This window comes from Elephas maximus, chromosome 18 (assembly GCF_024166365.1).
Source record: "Elephas maximus indicus isolate mEleMax1 chromosome 18, mEleMax1 primary haplotype, whole genome shotgun sequence".
NCBI lineage: Eukaryota > Metazoa > Chordata > Mammalia > Proboscidea > Elephantidae > Elephas > Elephas maximus.
Window position 1 is genome coordinate 47,310,569 of NC_064836.1, and position 17,424 is coordinate 47,327,992.

Below are 17,424 nucleotides of genomic sequence, written 5' to 3' on the forward strand. Positions count from 1 at the left end.
ATCCCAAACAAAGGAACACGCTTTAAAAAGGAGGAAGGAAGAACGAAAGAACGAAGGCTCGAATCCTGGGCCCGGTTGGGGACGCAACAGATGAAATAACAAGCTAATGGTCCTCAACCTCTGTAGCACTTCTTCCTGTTAATTAGCAGACGGGAACTACGCTCCCCAGAATGCCCAGCGGCGGGGTGGGGTCAATTTTTTTTTTAAACTCATGTTGGCTCCAAGCCCTTGTGATGTGATTATAAACTCCAGTCCCTCTTCTCGGCTCTCGTCTACCTCAGCCCGATTGGTTGAGCAGTCGGTGCGTGAGGAGGTGGCTCAGTCGTCACTGGCAGCAGTTGAATGGAGACTCTCTACCCCACGGTCTCACGGTAGTTGAAGTCTCTCGTCTAGTCTGAGCCGTAGCTTCTCCAGGTGGTTCAGAGCAAGCGGACAACATTTCCCAGGAGGCAGCAGGGCGGCCGGGGAGGCGTGGGGGCGGAGCCTCACGTCTGGTACAGTCATCCCAAGCCTTTTCGGTGGGACTGTGATGGCCGGAGAGATGACGATCTTAGGTCAGTGACTCGGGGGTCCCTGTCGCTGTTGCGGGCACCGGGGCGGCCTGGGATCACCAGGATGGCCAGGGGTGCTTGTCGTACATCCTGGATGCAGCTGGCGCAGCAGGAAGTGTGCCAGAAAGGTGGCTTCGAGGCAATTTTTGCTGGGGGCGGGGGGGGGGGCGCCCCTAGGAGAGCCCGGGCTGGTTCAGGCCCAAATAGGGCCGGGGGCGACCAGCAGCGTACATCCCGGGAACATCGGGCCTCGGGAAGCGTATTTCCCCCAGAAACATTTTGAATTGCTGTTTTAATTGAGGCCTTGGGAGGCTGCAAGAACATGCAGCTCCAGGACCCCTTTGTGGAGAAGGGGGGGTGGGGGGAGCAGCAGGAACACTCTGAGCTGCAGACTTTGGAATGCTTGATTAGGAGGGATCCTTTAATGTATAGCCGATGATCTTTCCACCGCACCAGGCTGGGAAATAACCTCCCCGGCTGAGAAGGTGATGAAATGCTTCTGAAATTTTGCTCGTAGGAGGAATAAGAAAGTGGGATTGGCACTTGGTTTCTTTTCTTTGAGTTATGTGTTGTTGAGATGAGTTACTAGTTAGAAACAAAGACTCGTGCAGATTGTTGATGTTTGGGTTGCGGGTAACGTGATTGGACGCAGATATATGTAGCACAGCCCCCTGAAACCAAATAAGAGAGCAATCGGAACGTTAAAGTGACATTTTTCTTCCCGTTTATGTTTACAATATGCATGGTATTTGTTTATATCAATTGTTTCTCTTTAGCTAATATTTGTTGGGTCCTTAGGTGGCGCACGGAAACCCTGGTGGTGTAGTGGTTAAGTGCTATGGCTGCTAACCAAAGTGTTGGCAGTTAAAATTCGCCTGTCGCTCCTTGGAAACTCTATGGGGTAGTTCTACTCTGTCTCATAGGGTCGCTATGAGTCGGAATCGACTCGACGGCACTGGGTAGGTGGCGCACCCCGTTTACACTGGACTGCTAACTTAAAGGTTGGCAGTTCAAACCCTCCTAGCGACGAAAAGGACTGGCAATCTACTACCCTTAAAATTACAACCAAGAAAACCCTGTGGAACAGTTCTACCATAACACATGGGGTCACCATGAGTCAGAGTTGACCCAACAGCAGCTAAAAACATTTGTTGAACATCTGTTGTTTGCCTGGGACAGTTCCTGGGCAGGGGATATACCAGTGTACAAATCTGCCTTCATGTTGCAATCTAAATTACTCACTTCTGCTTCTCTTCACATAAATATTACCTTTGCAAGAAGTATGCCCTTAATTCATATTTAAATACATAAAAAGTTGGCTGTGTTCTGTTTTGAAGTAACGGTTTAATTCCTAAGCAACTTTCAAAAGCATTTTATCAGTATATCCATTTTATTCTTTTGAAGGAAAAGGAGATAAGGGGATAAAGTTTTAACCTTACAATAACAAAGTTTTTGCTATGGGAATTTTAATAATTGAGTTTCTTTTTTTTAAATCATAAAAATACACAGGTATACCCTGGAGATTTTGCAGGTTCGGTTCCAGACCATTGCAATAAAGCTAATATCACAATAAAGCAAGTAACTCAAATTTTTTGGTTTCCCAGTGCATGTAAAAGTTATGTTTACACCATACTGTAGGCTATTAGGCGCCCTGGTGGTGCAGTGGTTAAGGCTTGGCTGCTAAACAAAAAGTCAGCCGTTTGAATCCACGAAATGCTCCTCAGAAATCCTAGGGGGCAGTTCTACTCCTGTCCTAAAGGGTCCCTATGAGTTAGAATCAACCTGATGGTAATGGGTTTGGTTTTTTGGTTTGGTAGTCTGTTAAGTGTGCAGTAGCATTATGTCTAAAAAACAATGTATGTACCATAATTAAAAAAACACTTTACTGCTAAAAAATGCTAACCATCATCTGGCCCTTCAGCAACTCGTAATCTTTTTGCTGGTGGAAGATCTTGCTTCAATGTTTATGGCTGCTGACTGATCAGGGTGGTGGATGTTGAAGATTGAGGTGGCTGTGGCAATTTCTTAAAATAAGACAACAATGAAGTTTGCCACATCAACTTACTCTTCCTGTCATGAAAGATTTCTCTGTAGCATGTGATATTTTTGATAGCATTTTACCCACAGTAGAACTTCTTTCAGAATTGGAGGCCATCCTCTCAAAACCTGCCACTGCTTTATCAACTAAGTTTATGTAATATTCTAAATCCCTCTGTTGTCATTTCAACAATGTTCACAGTGTCTTCACCAGGAGTAGATTCCATCTGAAGGAACCACTCTTTGCTCATCCATACAAAGCAACTCCTCACCTGTTAAAGTTTTATCATGAAATTGTAGCAATTCAGTCACATCTTCTGGCTCCACTTCTAATTCTATTTCTCTGGCTGTTTCCACCACATCTGTGGTTACTTCCTCCACTGAAGTCATCCATGAGGGTTGGAATCAACTTCTTCCAAATTCCTTATAATGTTGATATTTTGACCTCCTCCCATGAATCCTGAATGTTCTTAATGACATCTAGAATGGTGAATCCTTTCCAGAAGGTTTTTAATTTACTTTGCCCAGATTCATCAGAAGAATTACTATCTATGGCAGCTAGAGCCTTATGAAGTATATTTCTTAAATAATAAGGATTGAAAGTCAAAATTACTCCTTGATCCGTGGTATGCAGAATGAATATTGTGTTAGTAGGCATAAAAACAACATTAATCTCCTTGTACCTCTCCATCAGAGCTCTTGGGTGACTAGGTGCATTGTCAATGAGCAGAGATATTTTGAAAGGAATCTTTTTTTCTAAACAGTAGGTCTCAACAGCGGGCTTCAAATATTTAGTAAACCATGTTGTAAACAGATGTGCTGTCATCCAGGCTGTTGCTCCATTTATAAAGCACGGGCAGAGTAGATGTAGCATAATTCTTAAGGGTCTAAGAGTTTTGGATGATAGATTAGATGAGCTTCAGCTTAAAGTCACCAGCTCCATTAGCCCCTAACTTGAGAGTCAGCCTGTCCTTTGAAGCTTTGAAGCCAGGCATTGACTTCCCTACAGCTATGAAAGTCCTAAATGGCATCTTCTTCCAGTATAAGGCTGTTTTGTCTACATTGAAAATCTGGTGTTTAGTGTAGCCACTTTCATTAATTATCTTAGTTAGATCTTCTGAATAACTTCCTGCAGCTTCTCCATCAGCACTTGTAGCCTCACCTTGCACTTCTGTGTTACGGAGGTAGCTTCATTCCTTAAACCTCATGAACCAACTTCCGCTAGCTTCAGACTTTACTCCTGTACCTTCCTCACCTCTCTCAGCCTTCATCGAGTTGAAGAGAATTAGGGGCTTGCTCTGGATTAGGCTTTGGCTTAAGGGAATGTTGAGGCTGCATTGATCTTCCATTCAGACCTCTAAAACTTTCCCTGTATCAGCAATAAGGCTGTTTGCTTTCTTATCATTTGTGTGTTCACTGGAGTATCACTTTTAATTTCCTCCAAGAAATTATCCTTTGCATTCACAACTTGGCTAACTGTTAGGCACAAGAGACCTAGCTTTCCTCCTCGCTTGGCTTTTCACATGGCTTCCTCACTAAGCTTAATCATTTCTAGCTTTTGATTTAAAGTGAGAGATGGGCAACTCTTCTTTTCACTTGAACACTTAGAGGCTATTGTAGGGTTATCAATTGCCCTAATTTCAATATTGTCATGTCTCAGGGAATAGGGAGTTGTGAGGAGAGGGACAGGGGAATGGCCAGTTGGTGAAGCAGTCAGAGCACACACGACATTTATCGATTAAGTTTGACATCTTATGTGAGCGTGGTTCATGGTACCCCAAACCATTACAATAGTAACTTCAAAGGTCACTGATCACCATAACAGATATAATAATGAAAAAGTTTGAAATACTGTGAGAATTACCAAAATGTGACACAGACACAAAGTGAGCCTACGATGTTGGAAAAATGGCACCGATAGACTTGCTGGATGCAACGTTGTCACAAACCTTCAATTTGTAAAAAAAAAAAAAAAAAATGCAGTATCTGCAAAGCGCAGTAAAGCAAAGTACAATAAAACAAGGCATGCCTGTATATAACAAAACATTTGTCAAGTCAACAACTTTTACAAGTAAAATTCAGTGACATTGATTATGTTCATCATGCTGTACAACCATTACCACTATCCTTTTCCAGATCGTTCTATCACCACTAAGAGAAATTCAGTGTCCCCTAAGCAATGACTTCCTCTTTTTCCCTCCCTTGTGTCCCTGGGAACCACTAATAAACTTTGTTCTCTATACGTCTGCTGTCATGGATTGCATTGTGTCCTCCAAAAGTATCTGTCAACTTGGCTAGGTTGTGATTCCCAGTGTTGTATGATTGTCTACCATTTTGTCATCTGGTGTGATTTCCCTATGTATTGTAAATACTATCACTGTGATGCTAACCAGATGGGTCAGTGGTGGTTATATCGATGAGATCTACAAGATTAGATAATGTCTTTAGCCAGTCTCTTTTGAGATGTAAGAGAAACGAGCAGAGAGAAAGGGGGACCTTTTACCACCAGGAATGAAGAGCAGGAGCATGCATCTTTTGGACCCAGGGTCCTTGTGCTGAGAAGCTCCTTGACCAGGGGAAGATTGATGACAAGGACCTTCCTCCGGGGCCAAGAAGAGAAAACCTTCCCCTAGAGCCAATGTCCTAAATTTGGACTTGTAGCCACTAAACTATGAGAGAATAAATTTCTCTTTGTTGAAGCCATCTACTTGTTTTATTTCTGTTATAGCAGCAGTAGATGACTAAGATATTTGCATATGTCATATAGGAATATTTGTCCTGGAGTTTCTTTTTTTTTATTTTTTTTTGTTGAAAATGTACATAGCAAAGCATACATTAATTCAGCAAGTTCTACATGTGCAATTCAGTGACATTGATTATATTGAAGTTATGTGACCATTCTCACCCTCCTTTTCAGAATTATTCCTCCATCATTAACATGAACTCACTGCCCCCCAAGTTTTTTCTCTGCTTTTTCAAGTTGCTGTTGTCAATTTGAGCCTGTATAGATAGTTCTTTAAAAGAACACAGTGCTCAAGGCAAACATCCTTTACTTATTAAGCTAACCTATTTTCTGGTTTAAAGAAGACTTCAGGGGATGTTTTTGATTTAAGGTTTAAAGATTGTCTCAAGATGATTGTAGGAATTCATCCAACCTCTGAGGTTCCAGGAAGCCTGGATTCCATGACAATTTGACATTCCGTTCTGTATTTTCTCCCTTTTGATCAAAAATTCTTCTGTAGAATCTTTGATCAAAAGGTTCGGTAATGGTAGTCAGGCATCATCTAGGTCTCATGGCACAGGAGCCAGTTGTTCATGGAGGTAATTACTGGAGTTCCTTTTTTAATAGTGAAACTAAAGCTGTTTATAGTTACTTATAAAACTGTAAAATCCAAATATCAATTGATCAAAAAATTCAGCACAATTACTATTGATGTTTTTATATTTCCTTATTCACCCGTAAGTGAACTACTTAAACATACAGCCAAGAGAATTTTTGTTGTTACTTTTTTAATTGTATTATAGCCAGTTTACATTACGAAAAACTTGATTTGGGAGAGAAGTGCCGTAATTAGTCCTATAAAACAAACTGTTTTGGAGTTTATATCTTTAATCTTTTTCCAAGACTGATATTAAAAAGACTTTGCTATAGTAATTTAGCATATTGTATTAGGTTGCTAAAATGTATTTTAATTGCCTGTATTTCAGGATCAGCTGTGTTGACTCTCCTCTTGGCTGGCTATTTGGCACAACAGTATTTGCCCTTGCCGACTCCTAAAGTGATTGGCATTGACCTTGGTACAACCTACTGTTCTGTTGGAGTGTTTTTTCCTGGCACAGGAAAAGTGAAGGTCATTCCAGATGAAAATGGGCATATCAGCATACCCAGCATGGTATCCTTTACTGACAGTGACGTGTATGTGGGGTATGAAAGCTTAGAGCTGGCAGATTCAAATCCTCAGAACACAATATATGATGCCAAAAGATTCATTGGCAAGATTTTCACCCCAGAAGAGCTGGAGGCTGAAGTTGGCAGATACCCATTTAAGGTAAGTGATTAATCTAAAATTAATTTTAATTTTAGTCTAGCATACTGTTTCAGATAATGCTTCTACTTCAACTGACTTAATTTACATAGCAGTTATATTTTCACAGGAGCGTTGGTGGAACAGTGGTTAACTACCCAGCTGCTAACTGAAAGGTTGGCAGTTCAAACCCACCAGCCACTCCGTGGGAGAAAGATGTGGCGGTCTGCTCCTGTAAAGATTTACAACTTTGGAAACCCTACAGGACAGTTCTATCTATAGGGTCGCTACGAGTCGGAATCAACTCGACGGCAATGTGTTTTTTATATTTTCACGAATTATAAGAAATCTCACGCTCCCGGGGTGAATTAAATCAGTGGTTTCACAATGCTCTCAAGGGTTTAAGGCCTTAGCATATTCTTCCTGTACCATCCTCAGCATGTCTGCTTAGCTCTTTCAAATGGTAACAGGAAGATTGATAGAGCCACTCTATGGGAGAAAGACGTGATAGTCTGCTTCCATCAAGATTTACAGCTTTGGAAACCCTGCGGGGCAGTTCTACTCTGTCCTTATAGGGTTACTGTGAGTCCAGATCGACTCGATGGCGATGAGTTTGATTTGGTTTATATATATCTCCCAAGAAGCCAAACTAAAGCCGCTGCCATCGAATTGATCCTGACTCATAGCGACCCTATAGTACAGAGTGGAACTGCCCCATAGGGTTTCCAAGGCCATAAATCTTGACGGAAGCAGACTCTCACATTTTTCTCCCACGGAGCGGCTGGTGGGTTCAAACTTCCAATCTTCAGTTAGCAGCTGAGCACTTAGCCAGGGCTGAATGTGTGTGTGTGTATACACGTACCTTTGTATGTACATTTTTGAAACTCAACAGTAGGTCATGGACAATTAGTAGATTCACATCATCATTTTTAAAGGCTATTTAAAGGCATCATTTTTAAAGGCTATTCCATTATTTAATTGACTAGTTCTTTTCTGTGTTCATTTCATTTTTAAATGTTGGAGCTTTAGTAAATATCCTTACTCACATATCTTTGTACACTTCTGTGATAATTTCCTAAACTTGCATTCTACAAGTTGAATAGATAGGTCAAAGGTATGCTTTTATTTTTTGTTTTTGTTTGTCTTTGCCAAATTGTACTCTGGAAAAGTTATGCGCCCTTAAAAAAAAAAAAGCTACTGTTTTTTAGCATGTGTATGTCTCTACTAGTCCCTGGATGGCACAAATGGTTTGTGCTTGGCTAGTAACCGAAAGGTTGGCATTCAAACCCACCTAATGGTGCCATGGAAGAAAGACCTAGCAATCTGCTTCTATAAAGATTACAGCTAAGAAAGCCTTATGGAGCTCAGTTCTGCTTTGTAACACATGGGGTTACCATGAGTCCAAATCAATTTGACAACAATGAGTTTGGTTTTTTGGTTTGGTATGTCTTCTGGTTATTAAGTGTACTGACCTTTTAATTTTCTTTGACGATCCATTTTTTGTCCTTTTTCTTATTTTCTTTTGGAGTATTTTCTCTTCCATAAGGAGCCCTAGTGGTATGATGGTTAAGCACTTGGCTGCTAACTAAAAGGTGGGCAGTTGGAACCCACCCAGCAAATCTCCAGGAGAAAAACCTAGCGATCTGCTTCTGTAAAGATTATAGCCAAGAAAACCCTAGGGGACAGTTCTACTCTTGTCACATAGGGCCTCTGAGTCAGAATCAACTTGACAGCTTACAACAATATCTCTTCTGTAATGACTATAAAATACCTTTGTCATGTTTTCAATATTTTTTTATTAGCTTTTTTTTTTTTGCTGATAATATGTAATTTTGTTTTTGAGCTGTCAAAGTTTTAAATTTTTGCGTGATGAAATCATCCCTCAATACTTTTTTAAATGACTTTGGATTCTTTTACTATGCTTATGATCACTTTTACCATCCTATCTGCTTGTAGTTTTGTTTTGTTTTTTTCTTCTAATGCTTTTATGTGAGTGTTGGTTTGGGTTTTCCTGGTTTTTTGTTTGTTTGCATGCTTCTAAAACATGTAAATCTTTAATTCATGAAGTAAGGTTCTAAATAATTGGTTTTAAAATAGATAGTTTTATTAGTGCTGCTTATTGAATAACCTGCCCACAAAATTCTCAACATCCATCTGTTTTTCAAAGGATAAAAAATTGCTTGCTACATTTCTTAGTTTATTCCTGTGTTAGCTTCCTTATTAAAATTCTTTACTGATTTACAGGTGGACACTTGAGACTATGTTGGCATCTCCTGCCTGGAGGGGAGATGAGAGGGTAGAGAGGGTTAGAAGCTGGCGAAATGGACATGAAAAGAGAGAGTGGAGGGAGGGAGGGAACGGGCTGTCTCATCGGGGAGAGCAATTGGGAGTATGTAGCAAGGTATATACAAGTTTTTGTGTGAGAGACTCACTTAAAGCACAGTAAAAAAAAATTTTAAAATTCTTTACTAATTTATAATCTTTCTTATGTAACGATGAAATCATCTAAAGCTATAAATTTTCTCTAATTACAGCTTTGACTACATCACTTAAGTTTTGATTTATAGTGTTGTTTTCTAAATAGCCTGTAATTGTGTTTTCAATTACTTATTGATCCTAGAGGTATTTTAAGTTTTTTTTTTTTTTAAGTTTCTAAATATCTAATTTTTTTGTTGTTTCTGTTTCATGTGTACTTTAGTGTTACTGGTGCCTGTGGGCCTTATTTTAGTGCCTGCAGCTTATTTTTGTTTTCCCCAGATGAGTGAAATAATTTTTCTAAGGTCAGGTTTTCTTGATCAAAACCTATTTATGAGGTCCAGAATGCCTGGGGTAAAATTCTTTTAGTTTCTTAAAACTGACTAATCTTGTTTATTATTGATATTACAATCTATTGGTGAAACTAGGGTAGCATGTTTTAGAATTAATCTATGTCTTTAAATGTGCCCCTGTTCTCGTAGGGATGATGGGCTAATACACGATACATATTTTCATGGAAACAAAAATGTAAGTAAGTGGTATTTGATGCTTGGATAAGAACATAATGAAAAAGAAAGATTTTCTCAGGTATCTATTACTTTTGGAAACAAGCTAATAAGAAAATGAGCAGATCCTGAGATACATACATGACTTAGCAGCTTATTTCTTATGTTTTATCATTCATTCATTCATTACATGAGAATCTTCTGTGTTCTAGTTATAAGCTTGGTGATAAATTTTATTATTCTGCTGTTGAAAACTGTAATGTGGATTGATGTTATGCACTTTAAAGTATAAGATTTAATAAGTTCTGATCTTGGTAAATGTACTGGATGGATTACAAATGAATTTCATGACCCCGTAAAGGTAACGGTAAATTTTAATTAAGTCTAGTCTGTGTGAATGTATTTGTGTATATATCTGCTTATGTATGTGTTGTGTGCATGTGTGTATTTACACACACACTTTTACACTTTTTTTTTTTTTTTGCCCATTCTATTCACAGGTTTTAAGCAAAAATGGAATGGTTGAGTTTTCTGTGACAAGTAATGAGACCATCACCGTCTCCCCAGAGTATGTTGGCTCTCGACTGCTGTTGAAGTTAAAGGAAATGGCAGAGGACTATCTTGGAATGCCAGTTGCTAACGCTGTCATTTCTGTACCAGCGGAATTTGATCTAAAACAGAGAAATTCAACAATCGAAGCAGCAAACCTTGCAGGTAATATCACCCTTGCCCACGTTGCATTTTTCTCAAAATTTTATTCAGCTGAAAATCTTCTGTAGCAAGGTTTATCCCATTGCAAGTCCACCTATGTGGGAGGTAAATTAAACGGGTTTTGATACAGGCTTACAAATAATCATTTTGAAAGCACTGTAACGCAATGGAAAATGTGTGTATTGCAACCACCACCAGTCAGATATTAAGTAGGCATGTGGGTAAAGACTGAAAGAGCATCTGTTAGCAATAAGAGATTTCTTTCTTCTAAGCTTTCTTTACTTTAAGATGAATATAATGTTTAAAAAAAATCTAAAGTGGGGAGAATCCACTAACATCATTTAACAAATATATAGAATTTCTGCTGGTGGAAAATAGGAAATAAACATAGAAGACAAGTGTATTGTAGGGCTTCTCACCCTCAGCATTGTTATTTTGGGCTGGATAATTCCTTTTTGGGGGGACTGTCCTGTGTATTATAGAATGTTTAGCAGCTTTCCAGGCCTCTGTCAGTATCACTTTCTACCCAAGTGGTGACGATCAAAAATGTCTGCACACATTGCAAAATGTCCTCTAGGAGGCAAGAGCACCGCTTGTTCAGAACCGGTGATGTAACACATGTGGGAGTGTAACATGCTATGAGAAGAAAGAGTAAAGAGGCAGGATTGCTTGTGGTAATTAGAGGTGGGAGGTTGGCAGGTTTTTAAATAGGATGAACAGGTAGGACTCTTGGAGAGAATGACATTTAAGCAGATTTGAAGCGAGTGAGGATCTATGGAAGCAGTGCAATGGCCATAAATTGAGAATGTGCTGGTAGCTACGAGGTTAGAAAGGAGGCCAGTGTAGCTGGAGCAGAGTAAATAATGATGTCAGAATGCTGAGGGGAGGAATATTATGGTCTTTCGATAAATTCCTCAGAGTCTGGATAGTGCTTGGCTCCTGATAACATACGCCACATCGCTTTCCAGACCGCTCGTTAAGTGTGGCAGTTAGTTTAACACAGGGATTTTGCTCAGGGAGCCAATCAAAGAACTCATGGCTTCTAGAGATCATCTGTAGATAACACTGTATGCAATGGAGAACAATTTCTCTGGAAAACAGGTTATTGGACTTAGAGCATATAACAGGATGTTGTGATGTTCCAGTGCTGTTAAAAAATTCTTCAGCGGCGAGTTGCTGGAGATAGTATTAGTTGTGATTTTTTTTTTCACTGAATGTAGTAATTTTCCACTAGGTTGGCATGTTTGTCATCCTCTGTTTAGTTTTAATTCCATCCGGTTGATTGAGGACTCTTGGAATTCTAGTATGGAAAGTAGTGTGAAGCATCACCTATTATATGTTTGAATATTTATGTAAATCGCATGATCCAAAAAGCTGCGATTCTTTATAAACCTGTTTTGCTCTTTTAGTTGACATTCTCCAATGAATGCTTTCAGAGATGTGTTTGGGAAAACAAGCAAACCCCAAAAACTGATGTTTGCCTACGCATTTACCATTTAATGTTATCTTCAAAATCAGATTTGCTGTGCATTTCACATTTGCATTTGAGCATCTTATATTTTAAGTACTTTTTAAGAGTATCGTTGTAGCTTTTGGAATGACTCACCTAGATTTTTGTTTTTATAATCATTTCTGTGTATTTATCCATTTCTTGTTTTTATCCAAAAGTCATTTTTAAAAGCATAGTACCATATTTTTATGCAAATAATGTGCACCTTCTGTTTGCTAACTGCTCCCTCTCCTGGGAAGTATTTTCATAAGTGCCGCTATGCCACTTTTTTTTTTTTTTTTTTTAACATGTTGCTGTAAAAAAAATCCACCTGGTGCATTTACAAAAATGCCTTGCATGGGGAGGGAGCAAGTGGCAAACAAATTAGAAGGTGTGCATTATTTGTATAAAAACACAGGAAGCTTTTCCCACTTCCACACCAATTAATTATAGTACAGAGTGATTAAAGTTTTATTGCTCATTAAGTCCCAAGAAGAACATGAAAATTAGAAAAGGCTGAGAGAGGTTTAAAGTTTTAATTAATAAAGAATACAGTAGCTTATTCCAGTGAACTTTGGCCTTTATTTCTTTATGTTGTAATCTTCTGTTAGAATAATATTAATGATACCCTTTAGCAGAACTTATATTTACGCTTCCCTTTTTGTTATTTTTATTGGGTTTGTGACTGTCCTCATTATTATTCAGTAGAATTCATACCATGGGAGTTACTAACATGCTATAAGGTTGAGTGGAAAGGAATTTCTTCATAGTGTCCTCTTATGAGTTGTTCTTCCTTCCAACCAATCTCATAGGACTGAAGATCTTGAGAGTAATAAATGAACCTACAGCAGCTGCTATGGCCTACGGTCTCCACAAGGCTGACGTCTTTCACGTCTTGGTAATAGATTTGGGCGGAGGAACTCTAGATGTGTCCTTACTAAATAAACAAGGAGGAATGTTTCTAACCCGAGCAATGTCTGGTAAGAAAACTATAAGGAAAGTTAAAGGGGTTCAGGCAGTGCTTTCTTTAACATACCTAATTTGTAACATGTTTGTTTTTTCCCCCCAGAATTCTCTGACTTCATTTTGGTAATATTCTGTATATCTAATTTGGTAATATTCTGTATATCTACCATTTATATATATTTATATATATATGTATAAATATATATATATATATATGTTTTCGACAGAAAGTTAAGTCTCGGAAATGACTGGGCGTTCTGTAAATTAAATAAATATACTACCAGGTGTAGTAGTGGAACCAATGGGACTGTTTATGCGTATGGTGAAGAGAACAGAAGGAAATAAAAGTCCCTCTAAAGTGAAAGATGTTCAAATTTATTTCATTTGACAGTCTGTTTTACAAAATGGAAAATGGTATCTTTTAAAAATCTAATAGTAGTGTCCTCTAGGAAATGATAGGGTTTTGCATTTTAAATCTTCTTTATAGTGTTTTTTTTTTAAGGAGTTAAACTTTTTAAAAAGTTGAGCTCTAAGTTACAGGTAGTCTAACCTCTGCATTTTTCTGTCTTAACTGGACTCTTTAGACTCCAAGCTCGGTACTGGAGATTTACACTACATTACTCTTTGAAGTTCGTTTTTCTACTTTTCAGCTCTTAATCATACAAGGAAACACCGGTGGCGTAGTGGTTAAGTGCTACAGCTGCTAACCAAAGGGTCGGCAGTTCGAATCTGCCAGGCGCTCCTTGGAAACTCTATGGGGCAGTTCTACTCTGTCCTATAGTGTCACTATGAGTTGGAATCGACTCAATGGCGCTCGGTTTGGTTTGGTTTGGTTTAATCATACAATCAAAGAATAACAACATAATGTTAAAATGCCTACTTGTAATTTCTAATTATATGAACTTTCTTTTTTTGAGAATAATGACTTTTAGTGTTTTTAAATTGCCTCTTAAAAGCCAATCGGTGTTCTCAGTCTGTATTTTCTGAAAAATTAGTTGATAAGAGATACTTTTTCTTTTTTACATCATTTAAAAAATTCTAATGTATATGGGCAGTATGTTTTAATAGTATGTATCCGGGTCAAAATTATTTTAACTCAATTATTTTTAATCAGTCTTTCTATAGATAAAATCTTAATAAGAAGGGATTGATTACTCCCAGAGTATTATTTTTATACATACACACAGAGACATATGTATACACACACACATTGCATAAATATAATGTAAATGTTTATCTTTAACCTAGGAAACAATAAACTTGGAGGACAGGACTTCAATCAGAGATTGCTTCAGTACTTATATAAACAGATCTATCAAACATACGGCTTCCTCCCCTCTAGGAAAGAGGAGATCCACAGATTAAGACAAGCTGTGGAAATGGTCAAGTTAAACCTGACCCTTCATCACTTGGCACAGATGTCAGTATTACTCACGGTGGAGGAAAAGGATAGGAAGGAACCTCAAAGTAGTGGCACTGAACTGCCAAAGGACACGCTGTCCCCAGCAGATGGCCACGATGTGAACAGTGTGTTTGGAGCTGGCCTTTCTGAAAAGAAAAGTGGAGAAAATCAGGTTTTATTTGAAACGGAAATATCACGGAAGCTCTTTGACACCCTTAATGAAGACCTCTTCCAGAAAATACTGGTACCCATTCAACAAGTATTAAAGGAAGGCCACCTGGAAAAGACCGAGATTGATGAGGTGGTTTTAGTTGGGGGTTCTACTCGTATTCCTCGAATCCGCCAAGTCATTCAGGAGTTCTTTGGAAAGGATCCGAACACATCTGTAGACCCTGACCTGGCAGTGGTGACAGGAGTGGCTATCCAAGCAGGAATTGACGGAGGCTCTTGGCCTCTCCAAGTCAGTGCTTTAGAAATTCCCAATAAGCATTTACAAAAAACCAACTTCAACTGAGTTATGGAGGATTAGTTATTGTTTGTGATCGTATTTGATGACCCCTTCCCTTTTATCAGATTGCCTTCTCCAAAAAAAGAAAGTCTCTGTCTAAAATATCTTAAAACTTTACCTAGAAGGCAACATTTAGGTAACGTGAAAATTTTACTTATCATTTTGTTTAGGATCAGATGTGACCATATTCATCCTTATTTGATTTTGGAGAGGCCCCATTCTAACAAGTACATTCTAAAATGATAGATAAAATTGATGTAAAACTCTCTCATAGGAGCATGGATGGCTCTATTTTCTGGATTCTGGAAGTAGATAACCGTAAGAACTTAAAATTATATTCTGTAAAAATTAAATAGTGCCAACTGTAAGATTCCCAGTTGTTACTAAATTGCATTAGCAGGAGCTGGTAATGTATTTACTTGGTTATTACATGTAACTAATAATTTGAACTATACTGGAAAAACAGTGTTGATGTCAAGTATTTGCACTGACTGGGAGATAACAGTATTATCAACATAAGCTGCATATCTAATATTCATTAACTGCCATATTGTATAACAAGTTTACTTTCATAAATTCAGTATCCCATTATTTGTCCTACTCAAGTAATCTTTATTTTCCGGATTTCTTGATTTATTTAAGAAATGAAGCAATTTATTTTCTTTCTAAAGTAGCTACAGACTTACTCTAATGTTTCAATACCAGATAGTGGAAATACCCTATTTATATTCTAGTTTTACTCTCTGCTGAGCTTCATTCTCTGCTTGGATTTCCATGATTCTGCGTTGTTAGAAAACAATCGAGAATTATTAAATGCATTTTTCCAGTGTGTTAATGTCACAATAAAAGCCACCATTACTATCTGTATTTTTGCTATTTGAGACTCTTGCAGACATTGGTGATTAGCTACTGTATTTGTTTTTCTTTTTTGGTTTAGTTTCTTTGCTTATTTTCAGTAAGCGGTGGAGATTTTATCTTGCATTTGAGCTATCAAAGGGTACTTGGTTCACTCTTACTGAGATTTCCCCCATGTTTATTTTTAAATGGGGAAAAGGTGCTCAGTTTTAAAAGCCCTGTTCTTGTTTCCTATTGTAATTTTAAAATAATCATATTTGGACTATTTTCAGCCTTAAAGTTAGTGTGTAATTAGAGTAAAAAATGTGAGTGCTGGAAACAATGTGGAAATGAGCTGAAATCTAAGCATTTGTAACAGTTTTTTTGTTTCTTTTTAGAAAAAGGCATAGGGACCAAGAAAAAAATACATAGTTTTATTTCTGTGATACCCATAGTATTTGAAGACATATGTATATATTTTTTTCCTTAATAGAAGCATGCTTCATATTAATATTCAAAAATTATAACCTGGTCAATATCCTTGTTAATGTAAAGATTGTCTGCTTTATCCATTGTTGAATTTGAAAGAATGTTGCATTTCCAATCATTGAAAAAGAGAACTAAGCAAATTCATTTCAGTAACATCAAAACATTGCAGCTTTTCATAGTAAAAAGCTGTACGTTTTTCTTAATATTTTGCAGATCTAAAAAAAAACGTTAGCAATGAAATTGCTGTTGAAACACAAATTTCAGTCAGATACTTTTGTGTACAGGATGTCTGTCGTGGGTAGATAGAAAATATAAAATGCTGGTATGTTTTTAGAACTAACGGAGAAATGCCAAAGATGGATCCCTCACTGCGTTCTGAAAATATTCGGGTGTTCTCTTAGACTTTTGATAAAGGTCTTTTTGTAAAGGTCTTTGTTTAAAAGTATTCAGTTTATCTCAATCTCCTCATTTAGTATCAATTTTAATCTACAATATTTCAAGGTTAAAAAAAAAAACTTGATTTCTTAAATGTTTGAGATAGTTCAAGACAACCTGTTAACACTTTTTAGAGGAAACCGTTTGAAAAACAGTATAGGTAATCTCATACTACAACTGGAATTTACATAATTTTTCTGAAATATGGAACAGCAGTGTTGGGATTTTGGGGCAGTAGTTTAGCATATTCTCTAGCATACTTATACTTTTAAAAAATGAAAGAATATCTTCAATCATATTTTAGAAACTGTATATAAATCGTCTTGAAATCAATGTAGTTTATTTATTTAAAGATAAGAATACATGCTGAAAAGGATCATTTATGCCTAACAGTCTGAAGACATTTTTCACAAAGCAAACTTAATATACTTTCATTGCACATCTAGCTAGTGTTTTTTGAAGTCTGTACCGTTTAAAATATTAAGTGTCTTGTATGATTAGAATATGTGGATGAGTAATTTATTTTGTATCAGGAATGTTTCAGTACTGTGTTTTCACTTAAACCACTGACTTACCAACAGGTACTATCCTGTAACGTGTACTGAATTTACAGTTACTGTGTACAACAGATTGTGCCTCTTAAATTGGTGTGTATAAGGGTAGTTCACGTTTTAATGTAAATAAATACCATTTTGCAGTTTGTTTTTTAAACTGTGTATTTTATTTTCCATTCAGGATAAGCTGGAGTACATTTTTGAGGTAAGTAAGTAGGAAAGTGGGAATAGAGCTAATATGCTCATCACAACAGACCTTAGTAGCTACTGCTGGTTGCAAAAATATACATTTCCCTGCAACCTGACTGTGAGATTGCTTATATACTTCTTTACTTATTTCTCTAATTTAGAAGAGACAGTTGCTTTAAAAGGTATCTCCAGAATTCTGAAAATAATAGATCCAAGAGCTAAACTAATCTAGAGAGTTAATAAATAATCCTGC

At 37.6% G+C, this 17,424-nt stretch overlaps 1 protein-coding gene across 1 annotated transcript; it reads left to right on the forward strand.

Moving 5' to 3' along the window:
- The first annotated feature begins 478 nt into the window (after nt 1-478).
- On the forward strand, nt 479-17,125 carry HSPA13 (heat shock protein family A (Hsp70) member 13). The gene is made up of 5 exons (XM_049858592.1): nt 479-554; nt 6,297-6,637; nt 10,095-10,308; nt 12,607-12,774; nt 14,009-17,125. Exons 1-5 carry the CDS (start codon nt 530-532, stop codon nt 14,674-14,676), a joined length of 1,416 nt encoding a protein of 471 aa, XP_049714549.1. The 5' UTR covers nt 479-529; the 3' UTR covers nt 14,677-17,125.
- Nucleotides 17,126-17,424: the final 299 nt, after the last annotated feature.

What these genes read in the sequence shown, in the direction of transcription:
- HSPA13 (XM_049858592.1), top strand. Translation starts at nt 530, where the DNA reads ATGGCCGGAGAGATGACGATCTTAG. An exon ending in CGGAGAGATGACGATCTTAG is followed by an intron (nt 555 to 6,296) that starts GTCAGTGACTCG and finishes CCTGTATTTCAG; the next exon opens with GATCAGCTGTGTTGACTCTC. An exon ending in TCTAACCCGAGCAATGTCTG is followed by an intron (nt 12,775 to 14,008) that starts GTAAGAAAACTA and finishes TCTTTAACCTAG; the next exon opens with GAAACAATAAACTTGGAGGA.